At 49.9% G+C, this 25347-nt stretch overlaps 2 protein-coding genes across 7 annotated transcripts; both read left to right on the forward strand.

Annotated features, from left to right (window-relative positions):
- Positions 1–837: 837 nt before the first annotated feature.
- LOC100445589 (golgin subfamily A member 6C-like) lies at positions 838–17664 on the forward strand. 6 transcript variants are annotated; one of them, XM_054531694.2, is made up of 18 exons: positions 838–1047; positions 2821–2974; positions 4658–4774; positions 6693–6773; positions 7629–7667; positions 7948–7998; positions 8099–8180; positions 8277–8383; positions 9397–9483; positions 9592–9699; positions 9892–9979; positions 10369–10856; positions 12519–12594; positions 13027–13118; positions 13676–13778; positions 13861–13964; positions 14049–14190; positions 14277–17664. In XM_054531694.2, exons 1-18 carry the CDS (start codon positions 1004–1006, stop codon positions 14471–14473), a joined length of 2160 nt encoding a protein of 719 aa, XP_054387669.1. In that variant the 5' UTR covers positions 838–1003; the 3' UTR covers positions 14474–17664. The 6 variants fall into 6 exon arrangements, with proteins under 6 accessions (XP_054387669.1, XP_054387670.1, XP_054387671.1 ...); XM_054531695.2 differs by having other exon boundaries at positions 14055–14190; XM_054531696.2 differs by having other exon boundaries at positions 14121–14190.
- A 5685-nt stretch (positions 17665–23349) lies between these two features.
- Positions 23350–25093, forward strand: LOC100462605 (TBC1 domain family member 2B-like). Its single transcript, XM_002833913.5, has 2 exons — positions 23350–23548; positions 24427–25093. The coding sequence occupies exons 1-2, from the start codon at positions 23487–23489 to the stop codon at positions 24620–24622; spliced, it is 258 nt and encodes an 85-aa protein (XP_002833959.2). The 5' UTR covers positions 23350–23486; the 3' UTR covers positions 24623–25093.
- Positions 25094–25347: the final 254 nt, after the last annotated feature.

Consider the following 25347-nt stretch of genomic DNA (forward strand, 5'->3'; position numbering starts at 1 on the left):
TTCTAGTGCTTTTAAATTTTTTTATATGCCTATTGGTCATTTTTATTCTTGTGAGAAGTGCCTGCTTCTCCATTGCCCATTTTCTGTTGAAAATCATTTGTTTTTTTTCTCAGTAATTTTAAAGATTTCTTTAAAGACTAAGGATACAAACCTTTTATCTGTCACTGAGGTTACAAAAACTTTCTCCCAGTAAGTAGTTTGTCATTTCACTTGATTTCCTTTCTTCCTTTCTTTTTTCTTTCTTTTCTTTTCTTCCTTTCCTTTTCTTTCCTTTCCTTTCCTTTCCTTTCGCTAGCCAAGCTGCAAATTCACATTTCACTTAATTTTCATCCTGCCAAATTTGAAAACATTTTAACTTAGTGATTTTAGTGTAAACAGGAGCAGGAGAGAGTGTATTTAAGTCTCGTTCTGTCACCCAGGCTGGAGTGCAGTGCCATAATCATAGCTACTACAGGCTTAAACTCCTGGGCTCAAGCAATTTTCCCACCTCAGCATGCCAGGTAGCTAGGACTACAAGTGTGTGCCACCACGCCCAGCTAATTTTTAATTTTTTTTTTGTGGAGATGTGAATTCGCTATGCTGCCCAGCCTGGTCTTGAACTCTTGACTTCAAATAATCCTCCCACCTTGGCTTGCCAAAGTTTTGGGATTACAGGCGTGAACTACTGCTCCCGGCCGAGAGTTTAGTTTTGTTTTCTAGTGGCGATCTTGGTATCTTCTCATACTTGAGGCTTTGGTGCTAGTGCTGAAGTATTACACTCACCATCCGAGGTTTGCAGGACTTTTGTTTTAATATTGAATAGATGGAACTGTTTACTTCTGCATCTTTGCAGGTATACAAAATGTGCCTAGCAGGACTCTGCTTTATATCCATTGAAAGCAAGAAGTAATACAGTAAAACTTTGCCTGGCTAGAGGCTTTGGAAGAATGGAGTATTCTGATTTAATGCTATTAACTTGGAAGTGTGAAGGTGGAAAGAATTCAAAACTTATATTTCCTGTTGAATGCAATTTGAAAATACAGCCAGTGATTCCACTTTTCTTCTCTAGTAAGTTTGGACATTCCGATCTACTTGGTGTTTTATTGTAGAACTGCTAGTGTGCCTGAGACTTACATTGTGAAGACACTTTTTAAAAAACTTGAGAGGTAAGAGGGTGTAAATGGTATTGTATGAGATCAGGCTGGATGAGAACTGACACTTGTAAATATACCTTTTAGGCTGAATCTCTGATTGCCATTTGTTTTCTTATTTAACTCATGAAAATAAAACACATTGGATGGAGGGTGGCAGCAGGAAGGAGATTTATGTCTTTTAATTGCATGTCATTTTTTCATATCAAGACAGAACATATGGTATCCCTGGCTTTGACCTACAGAAGGAAACACATTTTTCTACCTGCTGTATGCCAGAGGTTCTTAAACACCTGGAGGGATGACTGCAGCACAGATTGCTGAGCCCTACTCCAGAGTTTCTGATTCACCATGTCCAGGGTGGGGCCTGAGAATTTGCACTTATAAAAAGTTCTCAGGTTCTGCTGGTGCTGCTAGTCCAGAGACTACATTTTTGAGAACCACTCTTGTCTACTAACTGTAAATTGTAGACCTCTAGAACAAAGCTTAGTTTGGTGTAGGAAAAGAAGCTCACAGGTTATGGAGCAAATCATGAAAGATTCAACCCTTGATCCCAGCCTAGTGTGGAATTCGGGTAACAAGCAATACACAGTGACATAACACAATTCTTGGTTTTCACGATTGCAAGTCATAGCCAAGTATCAAATGAGAAATTCAGTTTCATTTGCAAGGCCTAAAGAGGCCAGGTGATTCTAGAAAAATAGGCCTTGTATATGCTTTAAACCAGTAAAGAGCTTTGAGTGCTTATTAAATGGAAAGCTTTGTGTTTTTATTCATTTTTGACTATTTTTTTTTTGAGATGGAGTCTCAGTCTGTCACCCAGGCTGGAGTGCAGTGGCGTGACCTTGCCTCACTGCAACTTCCGCCTCGTGGGTGCAAGTGATTCTCCTGCCTCAGCCTCCCGAGTAGCTGGGATTGCAGGTACCCACCACCACATCTGGCCAGTTTTTGTATTTCGAGTAGAGATGGGGTTTCACCATGTTGGCCAGGCTGGTCTTGAACTCCTGACCTAAAGTGATCCACCCACCTAGGCCTCCCAAAGTGCTGGGATTACAGGTGTGAGCCACCACACCCAGCCCAAAAGCTTTGTGTTTTTAAAGATATTAGACATGTTTCTTGTTTTTTAAAAAATCTTAATAATGTAGGAGAATAAGAGAAATGTTTTTTCCAAAACAGAGAAATCATTGTGATTATTTTACCTTATTGGAATGTTGAATAACATAGTCCACTTCATTCATTAATCATCAAACATGCTATGGATTTTCCATTTTTATAGGATTTGTGTCTTAACTGGGATAATACTGGTACTTCTTATACTCCATCTGAAGATGAAAAATATAGGCCAAAGTCACAGACCATGCATAGCAGCTGGATAATGAAGACAGCTCTGGAGGAACATGTAGACACACACACACTGACACACATATATATAAAGTATAAACACATGTATTTTTTAAAGTTTATTTTTAACATTTTAAAGCAAAAACCGGCCCTCCCCTCTCCCAGAGTAGGCAGGCCCCGCCCCTCTCCCCAAGTGGGCGGGGACAGCAGTGGCATGCGCAGCTTTCCTTGTGATGTCACAGGTTCCTCTGGACACACTGCTGTCTGGCCACGCCTCCTCTCCCTTGCATCTTTCTCATTGACCAATGGGATTGGAGCATTAAGGCCACACCCCTATTCTGCATTCCAGTGTGGTCCTGGTTACGGCTCCTCTGGCTCAGTCACACAGCAGCCTGGTAGGTGCCTGGAGGTGTTCGCTGATGTGGCCCCAACCCTACGTCCCTCCCCACCCCATGATGTTAGAAGAAACTCGACAGAACAAATTGGCAGCAGCCAAGAAAAAGGTAAAAAGCCAAGAAAAAGGTCATGGCCCCCCAACCTAGCCAGAGATCCTCTCCGATGACAAGACCACTCCCAGAGTCCATACCACTCCTGAGGCACACCGGGCTGGGCCCCCCTACCCCAGCGCCTCTGGGCTCCCCCCACCAAAGTCTTGTCAGTCAGCCCCGCCCCTTCAGCCAGCAGCCCAGCCTCTGCCCTCGCCAATCACCCTGGGGTGACTTTGGGCGGGTGACTGCTGGGGCTCCCTGCTCCATATTCAGCCCTCACGTCCTGCCGCCCCAAGCCCAACCTCCCTGGGTTCTTTGGGCTCACCTCTCCAAGGACCTGGGTCCCCCAGCCCCAACCCCCCAGCATCACCAGTCATCCCTGGGTGACTTTGGACTGGTGACTCCTGGGGTTCCCTGAGCAGACTCTGCTCTCCCCTCCTGTTGACCCAAGCCCGACCTCCCTGGGCTCTCTGGAATGGACGAATCTCCAAGGACCCGGGTGCCAGCCCTACACCTCCCTCCCCCATCGTGGAGCGGCAACTCAGCCATTGCACTGATGTGGTTCCCCCACCCCCAGGAGGAGTGGAATGTAGTGATGTCACAGTCCCCCTAGGAACCGTCATTACTGCTGCAAGACCGGACTTTGATCTAACAACCCAGTCCCCTAAGCATTCTCACCCCACTTCTGGTACCTCTGGTCACAGCACAAATTTGCAGCTAGATGGGAAATGGGGACTATGGGACCTAGGAGCAAGAGGTTTCAGGCTGCCTTACTCCCTTCACATAGACATCGACAGTGTGAAAAGCCTACACTTCCCCTGTGAGCTCAAAACGTTGACAGTATCTCTCGGTGGTAATGGGAGAATGGGTTTGGTTTTCTCCCAGGCTTCTACTCTCCAGAGAGACTTGAACATTTTTTTCTGAGTTCTCCACCTCATATTCTAATTCTCCATGGTTCTGGGACCAGACTGCCCTTCAGTCAGTGGTCTCTGAAGTGAGATTTGCTCGCCTTCTATGGAATAGATCTTCGGAAACTGAACTTGACAGCTTGACTCTTCCTCATATCATCTCAACTTGGAGTACATTGAGTGCCACAGGATGAATGTGGGAGATCTTTCTGAAGCATCAGTTTCCCTTGATTCTCTTGAGAGAGAAAAAACATTAATGTACTTAGGGATGACCCTCACTTAGGTTTCTAAGAGTATACCAGACTTCTCTCTGAAATGAGACTTGGGTTGTCCTCTTTCTGATAAATTCCCAGATTTAACAAAAAAGCTGCCTTCTGCCATGAGCACACATTGATATAAAAGTGTGAGAGATATTGGTGCACTTCCTCACACTAACAGACATGTGAGGATGTATGACTCTAAACCACACAGCGTGTAGTTCCTGCCTATGTAATGTTGACTTTTCTACATCTGCCTCTGGATTTGGTCCCTGGCAGCTGCTGATTCATGGCAAAACCCCAGAGCTTGGAGTGTGAAGACTGAGTTTAAGTTCCATTATTGCCCCCCCACTTTTTTTTTTTTAGCCATAATATCCATCCCTGTCAATCACTAAGTGATTGTGACAACACCTTGTATAGTTGTTGGTGGCATTAAATCAGATGGTGTATAAGTATTTTGCAAAAACTGCAAGGAGGGTGTGGCTGTAGGGGCTGGTAGTTCTCATGTGTATTACTACTCTTCTTTCCCACAGCTAAAAGAATATCAGCAGAGGAGCAGCCCTGGTGTTGCAAGAGGAGCGAAGATAAAGAAAAAAACTGGCAGTAGCCCTGAGACAACCACTTCTGGTGGTTGCCATTCACCTGGGGATGTGAGTCTTGCCTGGCCAGGCTCCTGGGGACAAGGGGCACAAGGGGCAGTAGAGGGTAATTGTTGAGATTGCTGGGTACTGGTTAAGAATTCTGGGTTTGAATCCTGCTTCTCCATTTGCTAGGGATCTGATTTATGGCAGTTTGCTTGAGCTCTTTGGGCCTCTCTTTTCACATCTGTAAAATAGGGGTAGTATTTGACTTCCATTTGTGAAGTTTAAATGAGATTCCTTATTATTGTTGTTTTCATGTTAACCCCTAGTACGTGGCCTGCTGTAAACACCCAGGATACCCAGGAAATGGTCATTGCTGTTTGATTTTCCTGATTCCCACTCTCAAGGGGAAGCTGGGCTAATGAGTACAGCCACTTGCCATCAGGCTGTCCCTTTAGGAGTCACTGAAGGGGGCCCAGGGTGTGGTGAGGAGAGCCCCAGGCCCTAGGAGGAAGAGAAGCTCTAACTTGCCACCAGCTTGCTGGGTGACCACAGAAAAATCACTTCTTCTGCTGGGCCTCAGTTTTCTCCTCTGTAAGATGATACTGGATAAGATCAGTGTCTTTCAAACTTGTTTTTTAGCTGGAGTCCCCTTAGTTCAGGTGAACTCTTACTCAGGAGTCTGTTTTTTTTTAATGGAGGTGGAGGTCTGGAGCTCCACCAGATTCATCACCCATGTCCTGGGCCTGAGGAGAGGGGTCCAGTGAGCATATTAAGAGCTGTGTTGGTCAGCTGACTCCACTCTGTGACTGCATCACTCAGGGGACTTTTCCATCTATTTGTTCCTGCCCCTGGCAAGGCAGCAGGTGGCCATTTGGAAGAATGGCACAGGCCATGGTTTTAATCTCCTCTGCTCTTCTTCAGCGTTTCCTTTTCCTGAACCCACATCTTCCTCCTACCCTGACTTTCTTACTTCTCTCTAAGCCACTTCTGTCTTTCTCCCCCTGCCCTTGTTTTTCCCTTGTCACCTCCTGTAGATTCAGGACATTCTGAAGGTGCCGGTGTCCAACCTTAACCACTCCAATGGGGTAGCACTCTCCCATTGGACAAGTGGAAGGTGAGGCAGTGCCAAGACCCCCCTCTGGCTTGCTGTCTCCAGCTGTGCATGGCCCTGAGGCTTCTCTGGCTTGGGGGATACTTGGCCTCTGCCTTGTTTTATGTTGCTGCCATTAACCTTCAGCCTGTTTCTGTCTGCTTCTTCACCTGCTTGATTGATGGGGTTTTTCCTTCTCCACATCTTTTATCATCTTGGAAATGGTGACACCTAAAAGTTTAAAAGTAATTTGGGAATAACGTACAGAGCAGGCATTTGGGATTTGGGCCTTTTTTTTTTTTTTTTTTTTTTTTGAGAGAGAGTCTTGCTCTGTCACCCAGACTGGAGTGGAGTGGTGTGATCTCAGCTCACTACAACCTCTGCCTCCCAGGTTCAAGCGATTCTCTTGCCTTAGCCTCCTGAGTATCTGGGATTACAGGCACCTGCCACCATGCCTGGCTAATCTTTGTATTTTTAGTAGAGATGCGGCTTCACCATGTCGGCCAGGCTGGTCTTGAACTCCTGACCTCAAGTGATCCACTCGCCTCAGCCTCCCGAACTGCTGGGATTACATGTGTGAGCCACTGTGCCTGGCTTCTTGCTGTTTTTATACTTTCTCTATATACATAACTATTTCCCATGTAAGTTCTTTTTTTTAAATTTCTCATTTTTATTACTCCTGCATCATCTGTTACCCTGAAGGATCTGGAAGTAAGAGGCCCTGGGCCGAGGTGCAGTGACTTTGCAGGCCAGCCCTCCAACCTCCTCTCACAGTGGGGTCTGGGTGACCCTCTGTCAGCTGAGACAGGCCACATACACCCCAGCCCTAATGATTGTTCTCTCTACCTCTCCCCACAATCCTCTTCCAACTCCTCCTCTCTGCATGTGCCTCAGAGCCAGTACCAAGGACTAACAGTGGCCCTGGAGTCAAGCTCCATGACTATCCATCAACTCAATGAAAACATAGAATCATTGGTAAGAGTCCAGTGGGGTCCCCTGATTCCATGCTGCCAATGCTGGGCTTTAGTTTCCCCTTGGGGCCCTGAAGAAAGGGGCTGGGGGACCCTGTTGCCAATGGCAAATGGGGAGCTGGAGCACACAGGCCTCACCGGGAGGGACCCCAGAGCAAGGAGCATGCAGCATGGCTCTTTTGTCGCTGCCCTCTTTGCCGACTCTCTCTTCTCCAGACACCCCTGCTCCAGTCCTTGCCACACATGCCCTGGGGTTGTCACCTCTCAGGGAAGCGCTAGCCTGACTGGTTGTCAGGGGCCCTGTATTTCTGCCCTGACTCAGTCCCTAATTTGCTTTGAGTCTGGACAAGCCACCTGTCCTCCTTGGGCTCGTGTTTCCGGAGGAGGTAGAGCATCAAAGGTCCCTGTTAGCTCTGAGAGTCTGAGATTTAAAGGCCCTTAGAATGGAAACCTGAGGGCCAAGGGCTCCTGTCTGTCCTTTTCCATCCTATATCTGCTGTGAAGAACTGTAGCTGGCCCATATGTGCTCAGTAAGTTTGTTGAATGAAGGCACCTTTCTAAATCACAAGCTGGCAGAAGGGTGGGCCTTCCTGAGACTCCCTCTCTAGAGGTTTATGTTACTGTCCTTTCAAGAGAATCCAGATTCAGACTTTGAGTTCTGTGGCTATGGGCAAAAACCAACAAAGACCCAAATCCTCTGTCCTTGGGAGCCTGAGGAGTGTTGGCCAGTTTGTATTGCCACTGGGTCTGAGAATGTTGCCTTTAAAATCCATTCCTGGTCCCTGCCTACCGCTTCCTGGTCTGGGGAATAGAGTTGAGGGGGCCACTCTCAGTCACCTGAATTTGACTCTCCCCACAGAAAGAGCAGAAGAAAGAAGTGGAACATCAGCTGGAAGAAGTAACGTGATTTCTTTGCTCACATGACTGCTGGGTTTGGGGGGCACTCAGATGTAGAGGCGCCAATCTCGACTTGCCCACTCCCAGCCTGGGGAAGAAGGCTCACCCCTCAGATTCCACCCCATCCCCACAGGGTCCCTGATAACCTGGTCCCATGGGTGGGCCTGTCCTGGGACATTGGTGGCCCTGTCCTGGGGCATTGGTGGCATTCTGGGGCCATGTCTCTTGCTGTGCCATCTCTGCCTCCCCGTTGTAAGAGCTCTGTCTTCCTCTTCCTATAGGCAAAGAAAGCAAACAATGAAATACACAAAGCACAAACGGAGCAGTTGGAGGTGAGTGGGGGGTGGGGAGCTTTCTCCCATCCTCTGGAGAATGTGTCTTTCCTTCTCTTTCAGCATTTGCTTGGCTTTTCTCCCAAATGTTCAATTCCAGACAATCAACATCCTCACATTGGAAAAGGCAGACTTGAAGACCACCCTATACCATACTAAACGTGCTGCCCAACACTTCGAAGGTGGGAAACTGGGCACACCGTCATCCTTCAACCTGGCACTTTGACAGGTCTTTAGGGGGAGTCCTTTGGGCCCCATCTCAACCTCTCTCATTACAGAAGAGTCCAAGGATCTGGCTGGCCGCCTGCAATACTCCTTACAGCGTATTCAAGAATTGGAGCGGGCTCTCTGTGCTGTGTCTACACAGCAGCAGGAAGAGGACAGGGTGAGTCCAACCAGCTGCCCCATCACCTGGCAGCCTGGCTTCCCAGATGGAGGAGTGAGCCTAAAGGTCCCTTCTGCAGGATGGAGTGTCCTGCCCATAAGGCAGCATGCTCATTTCTCACTGCTTTTGTGTGTGGTTGTTAGAGGCAGCCTGGGGCTGAGTCAGCTGCTGTGGGTGAGTTGGGGGGCACTGTGGGGAGTGAGCACTGGATGCAGAGCTCAGAGGCCAAGTGCCTGCCCTGCCCTTTCCTGGCTGTGGCCTTGGCCAAGTCCTAGGTGGGGTATTGGGTAGTTGTTCTGTGAAGGTACAGAAGAGTACCTTTAGTGTGTTACCATTTCTGTAGAGACAGAAACGGGGTGTGTGGTGTGTGTGTGTGTGTGTGTGTGTATGTACTATGATAATATACAAAAACATGTCTGCAAGCATTCATAAAAAACTCAGGAGAGAGTAAAGGGTGCCTGGGAGACACCTCCCTTCTATACCTTCTGAGTTTTGGACTATATGAATGTATCATCCTTTCAAAAAGTGAACAAAAGATTAATTACCCCCTTCCTATCTGTGCCCCCATCCCCAGCAAGAAAAATGGGCTTAGAGAATAGGATAGACCTGGGTGTTCAAATCCCAGCTCTGTCTAAGTGATCTTAAGCAAGCACTTAACCTGGAACACTCGATGTTTTTCATCTACACAATAGAGGTAATCCTAGTAACTGTCTCACGTGGTGTTTGTGAGGATGAAATGGGATTGTAGCATGGAACCTGGTGAAGCACTCCATGACGGCTCAAACAGTGGTAGTAATATTATCTGAACTCTCTGGGCCTCTGTTAGCCAGCTGTAAATTCGATCTCTCTCCCTGTCCCTTCCAACTTTACTGAGTTCTTTTAATAACCAGGCCATGGGCTTGGAAATGCCTTGATCTTTACTAACCAAGTTGTATATTGAGCCTAGCCCTAGCCCTTTTAAGCGGCACTGCCTGGGCTCCCCAGATCAAAACTTCTCACTCTTCACCATCCAGTCCTCGAGCTGCAGTGAAGCGGTCCTCAAGCGGCGGTTACAGCAGACCATAAAGGAGCGGGCGCTGCTGAACGCACATGTGACACAGGTGAGGCTTTGCAGAGGGAGGGATGTGGAAGGAAGATGACCCCAGGTGGCCAGGAGCAGGTGAGGACCAGTGACAGCCCTTCCTAACTTCTGTGCCCATTTCTTGCAGGTGACAGAGTCATTAAAACAAGTCCAGCTACAGAAAGACGAATACGCTGAACACATAAAAGGAGAGAGGGCCCGGTGGCAAGAGAGGATGCGGAAAATGTCGGTGGAGGTGAGACCTGACCCCTCAGCCCCCACCTTAGATAGGTCACTGGATCTTTCTGAGCATCTGTAAAATGGGAATAGTACAGCCAGAGGTGGTCTTGGGTCTGGGCTTTGTGCAGATGGGGGCAGAGAGGGAGATGGTAGCCTGTCCAGCCACCAGCCCCTCTCTCCAGGGCCCTTTCCCCTGTGCTTTGGGCAGGCTCGCACATTGAAGGAAGAGAAGAAGAGTGACATACGTCGGATACAGGAGCTGGAGAGGAGCTTGTCCAAACTCCAAAACCAGATGGGTAAGATGCGGCTGGTGTGACCTGGGAGCAGGACTGTCATCAGAGGTCTGTGGGGGTGGCTTAGAATGCCCCAGGGAGGTGGGTGGATGGAAGGGCTTTGAGGCAGAGGGAAAGAGGTCTGTGCCAGGAGACAGCAAGTTTTGTCATCTCCATAGCCTCAGGGTCCCCATCAGCAAAGAGGGAGGAGTGCCCATTGTCAGCCACCCACAGTCCTCTCTATGGGAAAGTGGCTTGGAAATTGGCTACCATTGGGTGCGAGGAATCATTAGCAGTGAGGACAAGTTTGGGAAGCCTGAGATGAGCTGCGCATCAAGAAGAGGGTTTTTTTTGGGGGGAGTGGGGTGTGGGGGGGAAATCCAGAGGCCCTTATTGTCTGCTTCATTTCTCAGCTGAGCTCCAGTCCCCGGCACCCCCAGCAGGGACCTCTGAGTTGGAGCAGCTACAAGATGAGGCCAAACAGCTGAGGAAGGAAGTGGAGAGACTGGAGGGAAAGCTCCAATCCCAGGTGGGAAACAACCAGGTCTTGAGTCTCCTGAGCAAGGAACAAAATGAGAGGCTCCGAGAGCAGGAGGAGAGGAGGCTGCGGGAACAGGAGAGACTGTGTGAGCAAAATGAGAGGCTTCAGGAGCAGCAGAAGAGGCTGGGGGAGCAGGGTGAGAGGCTGCGAAAGCAGGAGCAGAGGCTACGAAAGCAGGAGGAGAGGCTGCAAAAGGAGGAGGAGAGGCTGCGAAAGCAGGAGCAGAGACTGTGGGACCAGGAGAAGAGGCTGTGGGAGAAGGAGGAGAGGCTACGAAAGCAGGAGGAGAGGCTCACGCTCTCCCAGAACCACAAGCTCGACAAGCAGCTGGCTGAGCCACAGTGCGGCTTCAAGGATCTGGTGGGTTGCCCCACCTGGGGAGCCTGCCCTCATCCCTATCCATCCAGGCCTTTGTTTCCCCACCTGTAAAATGGGGCAGTATAGCCCTCACATGAAATGGTACTTCTAAAGGCACCTGTGAGCCAGAGCTCATCAGGCCCTCCTCTGATGGCTGTAGGGGAGAGGGGATGATTTTTCTAACCTGCCTCCACCCTTCCCGGTGACATGGGAGGCAGACACCAAGTTCAGGGGTCTCCAGCTGCAGTGGATGGCCACTGATTGCTTCTCTCTGTACAACGAGAACAAGAGTGCACTGCAATTGGAGCAGCAAGTAAAGGAGCTGCAGGAGAAGCCAGGCGAAGTGAAGAAGATTGTAACCTCTGCCCCTTCCAAGAAGGGCTGGGAGGCGAGCACCAGCCTCTGGGGAAGGGAGATGCCAGGCCAAAGGCAGCTCTGGCTGGGGGGCAGGTGACCACAGCACCCTCGGGGGCAGCCCTATGAATGTTTCTTGCTTCCTGCCCTCTGACTTTTAGACGTGGGTAGCCCTGGGCTCCTCCCAGGTCTGGATATCATCATCCCAGCTAGAGGCATGGATTCCCCCAATCATAGGGGAAGAGACAGTGTTATAAGAGGCTCCTTTTCCAGGCATGGTGGCTCACACCTGTAATCCCAACACTTTGGGAGGCTGAGGCAGGAGAATCACTTGAGGTCAAGAGTTTGAGATCAGCCTGGCCAACATGGTGAAACCTCATTTCTACTAAAATTAAAAGCAAAAAATTAGCCAGGTATGGTAGTGCATGCCTGTAATCCCAGCTACTCAGGAGGCTGAGGCACGAGAATCGCTTGAGCCCGGGAGGTGGAGGTTGCAGTGAGCTGAGATTGCACCACTGCACTCCAGCCTGGGCCACAGAGTGACACTGTCTAAAACAAAGCAAAACAAAACAAAAAAGCCTCCTTAGATTCAAACTGGATTCCAGCCTCGGTTCCAATGGTCACCGTTCAACTACTGTTCATCTGTTAGTCTCTGTTTCTGTAACTTCAAAAGGACGTTAGCATTTTCCTTGCAGAGGTGCTGAGGATTGAATGAGAGAATACATGGAAAGCGTTAGGCATGTAGCACACTTAGCAGATGGTGGTTGGCTCCCTCTGCTTTTCCACCAGTCTGTGGCCTATAGTTTAAATGGTGGGAAGAAGGACATGAGATTTGAGGCTGGGGAAGGAGGCATGGGGTTCTAGGCAAGGGAGGAAGTCTCTTAGGCCTGGAGTAAGGGGCCAGGGGCCTGGGCAGGTAACACAGCCCCACAGTGCCCTGGCTACCCTATTAATGGGCCCAGAATCTGGAAGCCAGCCACCACATAACCTCATGCCCAGGGCCTTCCTGCAGGTGAGGCTGAAGAGCCAAGAGTCTACAGCAGGAGCAAGACTAGTACCTGGGTCACCTGCAGCAGTAGGTGGCCACCTATCAGCAGCTGACCTGAGAAGGAGGCACTGCACAGGCAGTTACTGCTGCACGCCCAGCTCGTGGACCAGCTGCAGAAGCAGGAAGCTTGGGGCAATGCGGTGGCTGAGATGGCCCGCCAAAAGTTGCAGGAGACCCACGGGAGGGAGTTGCTGAGGATGGGCCCCTGAGGCGGATGACCTGGCAAGCGCCATGCCGTCTCACTCTGTTTCCTGTCCCCGTAGGAGCACCTAGAAGCTGCCAGCCAGTGGAACCAACAGCTAGAGACCCAGTTGAGCCTCATGGCTCTCCCTGGAGAAGGTACAGGAGACCACTCAGAGGAAGAGGAGAGAGCCCCAGGAGGAAGGCGGGACTGTTAGCAGCATAGGATTGAGGAGTTGGAAGAGACCTTTAGAACAGCTGGCCGTTATGCCAACCAGGTGTCTGCACTAAGTTCGGCATCAATATGGTGATCTCCTGGGAGCAGGGGGCCACCAGGTTGCCTAAGGATGAGTGAACTGGCCCAGATCAGAAAGGGAGAAGGTCAGAACTTCTGCACTGACCAGTAGTGGGACTGTGCCTGGGCAATATAGCAAGATCTTGGTTCTGAAAAGGAAAAATCAAGAACAGCAGCTCATTCCCCTTTGCAGAGGGGCTGGCTCAGGGTTACACAGTAAGGGTGGGGACAGAGGTGGGCTCACAGTACCACCCTTGTTGGGTTGCCTGAGGACCCCTATGGGCACCTCCCCACAGGAGATGGAGCACGACATCTGGACAGTGAGGAGGAGGAGGCGCCTCAGCCCATGCCAAACATCCCAGAAGACCTGGAGAGCCGGGAGGCCACGGTGAGCCTGACTTTCCCTGCTCCTACTTTGCCACCTTCCTCTGTGGTCCCTCCCAGACCCCCTCATGCTCTTGGTTTCCCGCCTTCTGATTGCTCTGGACCCTCACCCCTTCTGGGAGCCAGTGGTCAGACATCATTTCACCTGTGACCAACAGGTGCACTCTCTGAGGCCCCAAGGGAAGGGGCTGTGCTCCACCTCCCTGCCTCATTTGTTCTGTGTATGCCCCTACAAGAATACTCACCTCTTGCCTTCAAGTGGCATTTTTCAACTCCGCTGGAGCCAGTTCCCAGGAGAGGCAGGCACGGCTATGTGGGCAGCAGAAGGTGCGAAGGCTGTGCTGCCCACACCTGGCTCATCTGGTGGCCTCGGCCTGGAAGGAGCCAGAGGCAGAGGCTCCAGTCCCAGGGACTGGGGGTGAGTTTGTGTGTGGGGAGAGGTACTGGGCCCTGAAGGAGGCCATGGAGAAGGTGAAGGTAAGTCCTGGCATGGGCCAAGAAAAGTGGGGGCAGGGCAAGACAGGTCTCTCCTGAGATGTGACCCCATTATTTTGGCTCCAGAGTGGCTTTATGGACCTCCGGAAGGAGAAGGCAGACAGGAAGGAGCAGGTGGAAAAACTAGAGATTGGATTCATCCAGCTCTCTGGAGCGACAGATGGCATGAGTGAGCGGGAGGCCAGGGCATGGCAGGGGGAGCTGCAGGGCCATCGGAGGGGCCCCAGTGTCTGAGCCGTGTCCTCTCACAGGAGAGTACATCACCGTATATGAGAGCCAGGGGGCAGTGCCAAACACGCGGCACCAGGAGATGGAGGATGTCATCAGTCTGGCCCAGAACGAGGAGGAAACAAAGGTAGGATGTGCAACATCTTTGTGAGGGTGGGGGTTGGCATGGGCGCTGGTGCTGGCTCTGGAGTGGCAGCTGAATCTACTGGAGATGCAGGAGCTGATGTTGCCACTTGGGGATGACTACAACGAGGGGCATGACAAATTCCTCACCACTGCCCAGAACCCTGCTGATGAGCCTGCTCCAGGGGCCCCAGCTCCCCAGGAACTTGGGGCTGCTGGTGAGCATGATGGTGAGTACAGCCCTCAGGCGGGGTGGGCAGGCAGGAGCAGGGGAGACTAGCACTGTGCTCAGACCCCTGCCTCCCTCTCTCCAAAGATTTTTATGAGGTGAACCTGGATGACAGCGTGGAGCCTGCACCAGCAGCGACCAGGGAGGGTTCTGCACAGCAGATCGTGCAGCTGCCTCCTGTAAGGCAGGACACCCAGGAGCACCCAGGCTTGCCCAGCAAACCCTGCATGCCATTCTTTTACCGGGCAGCCGAGAACAGGGAGATAAACATCATCATCATCTAAGAGCTGGTCAAGAAATTTAAAACAACAACAAAAAGTTATGGGGTTAATCTCCTACACAATTCATATACTCCATTTGAATGTTAGAGCCACTCACATTGATTTGTGTTTCTAATTTACAGTTTAAATTTATTTGTAAAAAGTTAAGGGAGAGTGAATCTTTCCCTGATGTTCACTCTGGCATCCTTTAGCATTTTTGTTTTTTTAATTTGATAATTACAGGTCATTAGCATGCATATCAAGTTTGCCCTTAGGTGATGGGAGTTCAAACACACAAAGACCCACTATCTGCACGAAACTATTCTTGCCAGTTTGGAATAGGCTGCCATGCTTTTTTAATGTTATTGCAGCATGTATATTCATTACAGAATTCAGATAAAATGTGCTTATGTTCTGCTATTATGTTTGATCGAATCCTAATCACAGTGAGCTCTTCATTGGCTCAATATGTGGTTTGCCCTCAAGTGCGCACTGTTTATTACTTTGTAACGTGCCACTGTGAGTACTGACATTTAGAGTTGTTTAAAGGCCGAGAACTGGGAACAGCCTTTCCCCTATTTTCGTGTATTGGGAATGGGAGTAATAACATTTTGGGGAGCTTTTTAAATCTCACAGAAGAGGAAAGTGGCCTGCTCTGGCAGGTGTGTGCAGGATAGAGTGTGTTTCATTTGTTCTGGTGCCAAGAATGAGCGCTGTACTATGGTGGTTCCCTTAGGATTTGTATGTGCTCTGGGCTCATGAAGATATTGCATCATGAGCTGCAGCAGTTGTACCCTTTCTCGATGACCTAAAAAGGGATTATTTCTGAGGAATGAAAGGCTCCCATCATTGACTGTGGATGTGGAAAACATTTTCTAGCTTAGAGCATTTATATCTATAATACATTTTAAAGTCAGAGTTCATGTTACCTGTTTTAATCACATGAGTATATGTCCCAGAACACAAAAGGGCACTGGTTGGCATTCTTCTTAATGTATTTAGTAAAGATCATAAGAAATCCTTTAAGAGTTTAAATGTCCCTGGAAGAGGCATACAGGCTCTAGTCAAGAATGAATTCGAGTGAAGGAAAGCTGTGTGACACTTGGCCTTCCTCTATGTTCATGGAGCTTCTTTGAGGCTAGAAGATGGATTTTTACCATCTAGACCTCTCTGGCTAATACCTATTCTTCAACCACATTGGTTACTCTGACATAGGAATTTACTTCTTTTCTTTGAATGGAAAACACTTTAAAAATAATAACAACCATTATTATAAACCAATATATGTGACAGTACTCAGTTGAAACAAAAAGGAGTTTTAGTAGACAGTATTATACTACATATGAAAATCAAGGCAAAGTTTTTGCAACTTAAAATATTTACAAGCTGCTGTGCAATCTACTGTTTGTGAAAGTCAAAGTATTATGAGGAAAAGTGTCTATACAATCAGAGTTATATTTCCTCACAAAGTTCTTTACAAAGAGTGAAATATGTTTTTATACCTCTCAGTTTCAGTTTAGAGGCATATTTTGTGCCATATTTATGTTAATGTGCCTATACATGATGAATGAGTTATTTCAGTCATACATTGCCTAAATCATAACTTTATGATGCTTGGGAAAGAATCGACAGTTAAAACTTCATGAAGTTCTAATGTCTGTGTTCCAAAATACGTCACATTATTAGGATGTAGGGAGAGATGTATGTGTACTCCCTGGGGTGGGCATTTCTAGTTACTAGACCATCTCCATTTTTAGCATTTGGCATCCTCATGATACTTTTATAAATATGACATTAATAGGAAAGCAATAATACGATTTTACAGATGAAATAACAGATTTGCCTGCATTCACTGAAAGAGTGCAAATATTGGGTTATTGTGACTTCAACTGGCTCTTCCAAATTGTATGAATTTATCAATGTATTAGATAAACCCAGTTTCAGAATGATAAAGAAAAACTGTTAGACCAAATAATGTGGCTAATTAACAGTGGTACGATTTCTAGCCTGAGGGTTTCAAATGGACCTAAGGTCCTGTTCGTGCCTTCTATTTTGTGAACTTGCCGCTTTTGCATTATTTGAGTTCACTTGAAAGACAGTTACTTTAAGTCCATTTTAAACCCTCGGGCTAGAAATCGTACCACTGTTAATTAGCCACCTTATTTGGTCTAACAGTTTTTCTTTATCATTCTGAAACTGGGTTTACCTAATACATTGATAAATTATTTCAAAGGAATTTTTATAGTTGAAATCACTTCACTTTTACCCTGATAAAGATAAATGACTAGGAATGACCTTCAGATAGTGTTTAGCACCTGTAACCAATCTGACAATAATGTGTTCATCAGGTACCTATGGATTAAATCACATACTGGCATATTTAAGCTGAATATCAATCTGGAAAATAAATGTACTGTATTAACTGAAATACCACTCTCTGTGTAGGTATCTTGTCCTATGTTTCAAAAAAAGCTAAAAAGAATGGAAATCCTATGACAAAAACTTAAGTCTTTCTTCAAAGCTCATGCAGTCTTTTGCAATACCTCATTCAGCCAAGTATTTGTTCTCTTCCTCATTCAGTATAAGGCAGCTTTCAATTTGCTTAGAAGGCAACATTAGAAGGTTAGAGTTCATCAGAAATATAGAATTTTAAAATGTGAGTTCAACTGAATAAATTTGAATTTTTGTAGGAAGAATCAAAATACCTATTTAAATATTGCAATATATGGTCTTTATTTATCTGGTATTTATATATATGGTCTTTAAGTATCTGATTAAACCTGATAGTTTTTCCAGAAATGAAAAAAAATCAATTCTAAACCCAAAGCTGATTTTTAGAAAATGTGAAACTGTAATTCAGCCCTATCCATAATACTTTCTCTAAAACTTTATCTTACAGTCACTTTAAAATAATATAACTATTCAAAAATGTAACTGCTATGTTAATGTTTTGAAATAACTGAAAACATTTTAAAATATGAATACTGTCATTTAAATCAAAGAAACTGGAGGAAGGATAAGTAGAGAAAGAGATGCCAATTCCAGTCCAAACCTTTATTTGTCAAGTTTTCTTAGAATGACTTTTACCAATTGATGAATTCCTGTAAACAGAATGTGTAATGGAAATACTGAAACACTGTTGCCTAAAGTGGGATTATTGACTGCTACTGTGATGCTACTGTAATGTAATAAATTATTAAATTGTTGCAAAGTGCTGTTTTTGCCTTAAAATTTTATGTGTCTTGAAAACTATAGTATTAAAAGTATTGAGACTGCAAATGCTTGGCACACTTGGCATGAGATAATCGGTTTTTATTTTTATGAAATTGTAATGTAACTATGCAAGTGTGTTTACTAAAGGAACATAAACTAAAAAGAAGTTATGGGAATTTAAAAAAGTTGTGGGATGAAAAAGTTATGGGATAAAAAATGCTGTGGAATAGTTGTGGCAAAAGAAGTTGTGGAAAAAAAGTAGAAAAATGTTTTATGAAAAGTATTTTAAAAAGTTATGAAAAGGAAGTTATGGGATTTTTTTTTAAGTCATGGGATAAAAATAAAAGCAGACCTCTGTCAGCATAAGCCTGGAGAAGTGGGACTGGAGTCTTCGCCCCCACCATGTACCAACCACCCCTTCCCAGTCACCCCTTTACCATTAGGGTAGCAAGACAAGACCCCTGTCTAATGGAGGGAGAAAAACAGACCCTTTGCCACCTGACCAGGGCTGAGTCCTTAAATTTCTGGATGATGATGTTTGTTATTTAAGAGCCAGAGCCTGGTGGAGTTGGTTTGTTTGGAGGAGGCCTCATGGCCTCCCTACTCTCACCAAAGCAGCTTTTCCATCAGGGGGCTCCTATCTTATTCAGAGAGGCAGCTGGGGCAGGACAGTGGGGCTAACTGTAGAGCAGGTGAGGGCTCCGGCTGCTGGGGTGGCCCCCCTTCCCCAGTGTACATATAGTTTCTGTGTAACATTTTGTATATTCCAGGGGGTAGGGCCATCCCTTGTATTGTACGTAGCAGAGGCTGGAGCTGGCGTATGAGGAGGAAGTTCTAATCATTATTTATGGCTGGGAAACTTACTTATTGATAGCATAGGACAGAGGAAGGAGGCGGAGATGGGGTCCTGGCTGCCTTGGTGATGCAACTCCTGTTTATTTTGCTTTTCATTTTGGAATAAATGGATTTAGCCATAGTGCTCAGCCTGGTGGGTTCCCATTTCCCTCACTGGGTCCTGGAGTTTGTGCCACTGAACAAAGAGCCCCAGAGTGAGATGTCCAGCTGGGCTGTTGGGGACCTTCCAGGCCTGTTACCTGTATGCTGCCTGGTGACACCTGGTGGATTTCATGGGGACTGCCATGGCACCTGTGGGGCACAGTCCAGCCCTGACAGCCAACAGGCTCAGAAGCCTGATGTAGCGGTGGCTGGGAAGGCAGATACCAGCACCCAAGGGCACTGACTTCCATCCACCCCAGGCATCTTCCGTTCCGTCCCCTTGCCTCCCTCTCCTGTCTGCACCTAGTGGCCTGTTCTATCTGTCCCTCCATGCACCTGGTGGCCTGTTCTGTCTGTCCCTCCAGAGTGCCAGCTGTCCTGCAGGCTCCCTCCAGGCTGAGTTCATGGCCCTGCTCCCTGGTGGCCAGAGTCAGCTTCACAGGATAAGAGCCAGCTAAGCTCCAGGGGCTTTCCAGGAAAAGTGTCCCTTGGAAAGGGTGTGGCCTTTACACCGCTCCCAACAGCACCCTAGAAATGGCTTGGTCTTTTCCCTCCCCTGAGCTCCACAGAGAACACAGCCAGCAGAGGACACATTCCCCGTCATCCAGAAATGGGTTTGATTCTCAGCCAAGGGACAGCAGGACTGGTAGAGACTGTCAGGCCACACAGCTGCCTGCACAGCACCCCCATGCTTGGTGGGGAGTGGGAGGGATGGCGGGGGCTGGCTGTCCACAGGCCGGGCATGACAGAGAGGCTCACTGGAGGTGGCACTCTTTGGAGGGGCAATGTCAGGGGAGACCTTCCTCTTGTTGGGCCACAAGACAAGGATAGCACGGTGACTGATTCCCAGTGCGAGAGGCAAGGCGGTCGGCCATGTTTAGGTGCATATATAGATATATATATGGGTATTTATAGCTATTTATAGAACAGGGCAGGGGCATACCACAGAGGGGGCACAAGTTTTCAGCAATGGTCACAGCTGGATGTGTCAGCTCACCACTACAACAGACTAAGTCACAGATGAAGGGGGCTGGCTTTGGGCTGGGGAGCCACTGTCAAGTCACAGGACACCCACCCCGGCAGGCTTGGAAAGAGAGGGCTCCGAGAAGAGGAGGCTCTGTTTAGAGGTCGAAGCGGGGCCTGGGGCTCTCAGGACAGGATGGACTTGTCTGACCCATTCAGCTGGCAGTTGGAGAGAAGCAGAGAGAAAACGGGTTAAAGAAAAGCCAGAGCTTGTGAGACAAGTGCAGAGCACGGGTGCACCGCAGTGGCTGTGGGAGGGCCGGGGAGGGGAGGGCGCAGGTGCAGGTGTGGGTGTCGCAAGGTTCCTGGAAAAGAGGGGCTGGAAGGGAAAGGGGAGGAAGATGGAGGGAGGGGCTAGAGCTTCACATGTTGTGCCTGGGGGCTGCAGCAGCCCTCTCCACCCCACACACGCTGGCCTCTCCCATGGCACCCAGGCAGTGCACCCATAGTTCAGACCAATGCTCAGCCTCCTCGGGCTTCTCTCTTCTCTGGTCACCCTGTCTTCCAACCCATGGCCCAGGCCCACCTCTTGCTTGGGGAACCCCACCCCACAGCCACCTGGCCTCATAAGGAACACTGCTTGAACCAAAATGGTGAAGCTATAAGGGATGGACGGCTGCAGTGAGTGCCGGAGTTCCCTCTGGGTGGTGAGAAAGCCCACGGCCCTCTGAAGGGACCCTGGGGAAGGCAGGGAGGGGAGGTAGCCGGATGCCACTGGCCATAGACTTATAAGTCTAAGAGGGGAGCCTCAACTGGTTGGCAGGGGGCTGCATGTTGCATAGGTGAGGCTGGGCCCTTCCTGCTGGGAAAAGCAGAAGAGGGAAAGTCCGTGGCAGGAAAGGCAGATGGGCTCACTAGGCAGAGCTCAGCTGGGCCAACAGGCACTGTGGTCCCGTTGGCTGAATAGCACAGGCGACCTCTAAGAGCAACAGGCCAAGGTGCATGAGCCTGCTGGCCAGCGGTAGTGCTTCTGTTGGGGCCAGGGACCCTGCCTTCGGTCACACATAGCTAGCAGCTATGATGGTACCTGGGAGGGAGGGAAGGGGGCTGTGTGTCCCTGCCTGTCCTGTGAAGTGTGTTGTGGGATGACCGTGTGTATGGGACTCTCATCTAGATGGCCACTGGATTGCTGACAGATAGATGAGGTGGGACCCTGACTATCACCACTGCTCTGCAGTGGATTTGGCTCTTGGCACTCCCAGGCTGGGAGCTGGATACCCGGCCTTGGCAGCATGACTTAGACTGCAAGACAGGTATGGCGTACCCAGGATGATGTTCCTAGGCCTCTGCCCACCTCAGAGACCAGCCCCACACACAACCCCCTCCAAGCTCCCAGCCCCTACATCATAAACCACGAGCTCTCTGCCCTCTCTGATGGCTCCAGAGAGCACCCACATCTGCCAGCTTGGGCACAGAGCCTGTTTCAAGAGCCCCCAGGCTCAGCCATGGAGGCTGGGAGACTTTGGGGCCATGGGGGCTGGCCCTGGTACCTGCATCCAGCCGGGACGCTCTGCACCTGCAGCCAGGAGTCATCCATGGGCCCCCATGGGCATGCTGATGGTGATCGTGTTGATGTCATTGATGTTGCTGGGTGCCTCCGTCGGCACGTGGTGCTTGCACAGCATCTCGTCACCACACTGTGCCTTCTCTGCTGACTCCTCCATCAGCGTGTTCTGGTCCCCATGTGAGTATAGGTTGGACAGCAGCTCTGAGATGAATTCCTTGGCCTGAGAGTTGGCAAAGAGGGAAGGAGGGTGCAACCTGATGCCTGTGCCACCCTGGCCACCCTGCGGGGCCCTGCTAGGACTGTGCGCTGGACTTGGAGCCCCAAGTATGGCTTTTCAGATGTAGCTTCTACACTGCTTCATCTTGAAGATCTGTATCCCCACTGCCTTTTCTCACTCAGATGGGGACACTGAAGTCCAGAGGAAAAGCCACCTGTCCAAGGTCACAGATCTGGAAGGGGACCCAGGACTTATCATGCCACCAGACACCTGTCTACTCAGTTTTAAAAAAAATGTTTTGGAGGTAGGATATCGTTCTGTTGCCAGGCTTGGGTACTGTGGATGAGATCACCACTCACTGCAGCCTCAACCTCCTGGGCTCAAAGTGATGGTCCAACATCAGCCTGTTGAGTAGCTAGGACTGAAGGCACATGCCACCACCAAGCCCAGCTATTTTTAAAATTTTTGTGTAGAGACCAGGTCTCACTATGTTGCCCAGGCTTGTCTTGAACTCCCGGGCTCAACTGATCGTTGACTTGGAAGAGCCCTGGGTTTCTGGCCTGGGCGGCCAAGTATTCAGGAACCCTCCCTGGCCACATGGTCATTTGCCTGTTCTGGGCCACTGTCGTCCATATGTCTCCCGGACCGCAGCTGTTGGCTGCTCTGACCCTGAGAGCCGATTTGGACAATGGGAGCTGAGGTGCTGGCTGAGGCCATGCCAGGCTTCCTGGAGGTCGTCGCTATTTTTAGAGTCTTTTATTGGCGAGTGTGTTTGTAATAGTTTCAGGCTTACTAATAGCACCGACAACAGTGCCCTGATTTCTGCCAAATGAGGAAGGATATGGGAATCATATTTGCTGGGGGAAAGTTTGATTCTGAGTCCTGGGGTGAGCCTGGAGGGTTTCTGTTCATCTCGTGTTGGGTCAGGACTGCTGAGAGTGACAGGGAGTGAGCTCACCCATGCCGACAGCTAGGGCTGTGTTGGGAGCGCCGCTGCCCTCCGTTCTGTACTGGGTCCCAGGCGCTGCCAGGAGGAGCCGAGGCGACTGGGCGTGGCTCTGGCGAGTGCCCGCCCCTTCCCTGGCGCCGCAGGCTGACCTGGCCCCTCCCACACTGCTGGGCCTTGCATGGTCCTGCAGCGCCTCCTTGTGAGCAGCTTGCGGTACAGTCTCCCCTGCAGCTTGCTTTAGAAAGCGGGGTCGCCACACCAACAGGTGCTTTAAGGATTGCCAAGGCGCCACGGCAGGTTCCCCGCTGTTAACAAGACTGCAGGGGCCCATAACCCGCCTCTGGGCTGGAGCCTCAGTGTTTTAATGAGCTCCCCAGACTAGTGGTTGCAAGGAGGCCAGTCCTGCAGCACAGCGATTGGCCTTCAGAAACACAGGGAGGGAGCTGTGTGGTCAGCTGCATTCAGGAGACGGGGGTTACACAGGATTGAACCACGTTCTGCAGCAGGACTTCTAGGAGCCTTTTAAGGCGCTGAGCATCGTCTCCCAAATTTAGCTGACTATGGGGCACCTTCTCATCTCCCAGAGGAAACTTCCAGGCCAGAGGCAGAGGTGGGGTCTGGCTTCCTGGGTGCCAGCCTGGGCCGAGGGGCCTCTGTCAGCTCCTGACTGAGGAGCAAATGAAGAATTACACTTCAGGCTGGCGTTCTGCAACACAGGAGGGTTGGGCGCCGTAGGTTTGGGGTTTGTGGGGGCTGTGGGCTGACAGCTGTCGGGGAGAAAGGACTGGTGGTGGGGACCCTGTGCCCCGTTCACACAGAGCCTCCTCCCGCCTGGTGGGGCTGGCAGCCCGGTCTGCAGAGCCAGGCAGGAGGCAGAACCTGAGAAATCCACACGCGGGGACCCCTGCGCTTGGGCCTTCCCTGTTCTCTGGTGCTCCCATGTTCTAGAACACACGTTGGGGAATTCAGAATATAAATAAAGCTGGCCTTTCTGACCTTAAGCCTGTGGACGAGAGTTAAGCATGTCCAGGTAGCGGGTGTTTTGAAACATAAAAGATTGCACCCTCATGTGTGCTTTGTGTTGAAAGGAGCCCACGCAGCCAACAGCAGCAGAAGCAAATGGCCTGCTCTGATGGGGACAGGCAGGAAGTCCTTTGGGGCATTTCTGTTTCATCACAGCTTTTCCTGGGGCTGGTGACTCTATTGGGCCTTTGGCTGACAGGGAAGCGCGTGAGCCCCTGTTGGTGGATGCAAAGCGTCTGGGGCCTGGCAGAATCCAGAGAGGGGAAGATGGTGGCCCCAGTGTTGGAGGAACTGGCCTATTTTGTGATCCCCAGAGAGCAGTGTGGCTGACCCATTAGTGCTACAAGTCCATAGCCAGGCCTCAGGACAGCTTTTGGTTTTGTTTTTATTAAGCCACTGACCAGTGGTTAGGAGCAAGTGATCACAACCTTAACATTTTTATGGAAAATTGGAGCCTTGACCTGGGGATAATGTGAAACCCACGAGCTGCACATTTCTCTGTAGACTGCATCTGGACACCTGTCACATTGCCGACTGGGTCTGACAGTCATCGCCAGGACTGCCTGGGCCTGTGTTCATTCCCAGTCAATGAGTCCTGGGACACAGACATCCCGGACTCGTGCCCGGTGCCAGGCCTCGTGCCTGCCCGAGGATGCAGACACACCCGCCATCACCATGCAAGTGCCAGGAGCTCTTCTCAGCACTTACGTGTGGGAACTCGAGTAATCTCACACCCTAGGAGGTGGCACTACTGTCACCCCAGTGTGCAGATGAGGAATCAGAGGCCAGAAAAGGGGGTGACTTCACTCACACAGCAAGCATGTGGCAGAGCTGGAGTCCAGGCCATCATTCTGAACCTACCCCTGGCTGGGCCATTGTGCCTTGTCACCTCTCTGCAGAAGGTGGGCCTCGTCCCCTACATCAGGCCCCCAGTCTGGCCAGCGCTCTTCCCCCACTGCCCCAGGCCACCTGCTGTGCCTGTGAGGGCTGTGTGTGAGCACTCTCTGGAGCGCCGCTGATTCTCTTGTCTCTCCCCTGCGTCCTGCCAGGAAGCTGATCAGTATCTGCTTTGGGGACCTGAACCCTTTCCCCCTACGCCAGATCTGGAACCGACGCGCCTACCACTTGGAGAAGGTCCGGCTGGAGCTGACCGAGCTGGAGGCCATCCGTGAGGACTTCCTGCATGAGCGGGACACCAGCCCTGACAAGGGTGAGCTGGTCAGTGACGAGGAGGAGGATACCTGAGTGGGCTCCGGGACGCTGCTCTTCCTGCCTTCACAACCAAAGTGTGCCCAAAGGGTGAAAGCACGCTTAAAAGCCAGAATGTAACGCGTGTGGCCTCTGGGGATCTGCTGGGCAGATGTCCCAAGCCAGGCTGCACTTCCTCATTTCCCACTGTGCGGGGGCAGGGGTGGGAGGTCTAATCTGTTTACAGCCATTTCTGTGCCATGCTTTTGGTTACACGTATCTCAGTCATGCTTTCTGCCTGATGGGTGGATGCTCGGGCTTACCAGTGGCTATTTGCAAGAGCCTGTTTCCAGCCACCGTCAGCCTGTCAGTGCTCTGACCCTCTGAAACCTTGCTTTTTTGGGCATCTCCCCATGTTCTGTCTCCTGTACATAGTGGGCAGTGGTGTGTGGTTTTGAATGGCAGTGCTGTGAAGGATGCCCACTGTGCTTCAGGCACCTGTAGGCCAGAGAGTTGCTGCCTCAGGCATAAGGTCGGTATGAAAAGGGACGGCCTTAGAAAAACAGGCACATCCCTTGTTCAGAAACGGCCACTGTAGAAAGCCTGTGAACCTCCCACCGATGGCTTTAAGCTGTCAGCCATGCCCCATTTCTAGAATAGCCTTTGCTCTTCCACACGCAACCCTTCCATCAGTGTCTTCCAGCCTGCATGGGGAGGGCCTGGCTGCCCAGACACCTATCCTCACTTCTCACGGCCAGCCTGCGTTTGCAGATCACTGGGCT

Source organism: Pongo abelii, chromosome 16 (genome assembly GCF_028885655.2).
Source record: "Pongo abelii isolate AG06213 chromosome 16, NHGRI_mPonAbe1-v2.0_pri, whole genome shotgun sequence".
Lineage (NCBI taxonomy): Eukaryota > Metazoa > Chordata > Mammalia > Primates > Hominidae > Pongo > Pongo abelii.

Bases quoted from the DNA above. Each gene is read 5' to 3' on its own strand.
- LOC100462605 (XM_002833913.5), top strand. From the start codon at position 23,487: ATGGGGACAGGCAGGAAGTCCTTTGGGGCATTTCTGTTTCATCACAGC. The intron at 23,549-24,426 runs GTGACTCTATTG...GCGTCCTGCCAG, and splicing joins CACAGCTTTTCCTGGGGCTG to GAAGCTGATCAGTATCTGCT.
- LOC100445589 (XM_054531694.2), top strand. From the start codon at position 1,004: ATGCAATTTGAAAATACAGCCAGTGATTCCACTTTTCTTCTCTA. The intron at 7,999-8,098 runs GTGAGTGGGGGG...GTTCAATTCCAG, and splicing joins CACAAACGGAGCAGTTGGAG to ACAATCAACATCCTCACATT. The intron at 14,191-14,276 runs GTGAGTACAGCC...CTCTCTCCAAAG, and splicing joins GGCTGCTGGTGAGCATGATG to ATTTTTATGAGGTGAACCTG.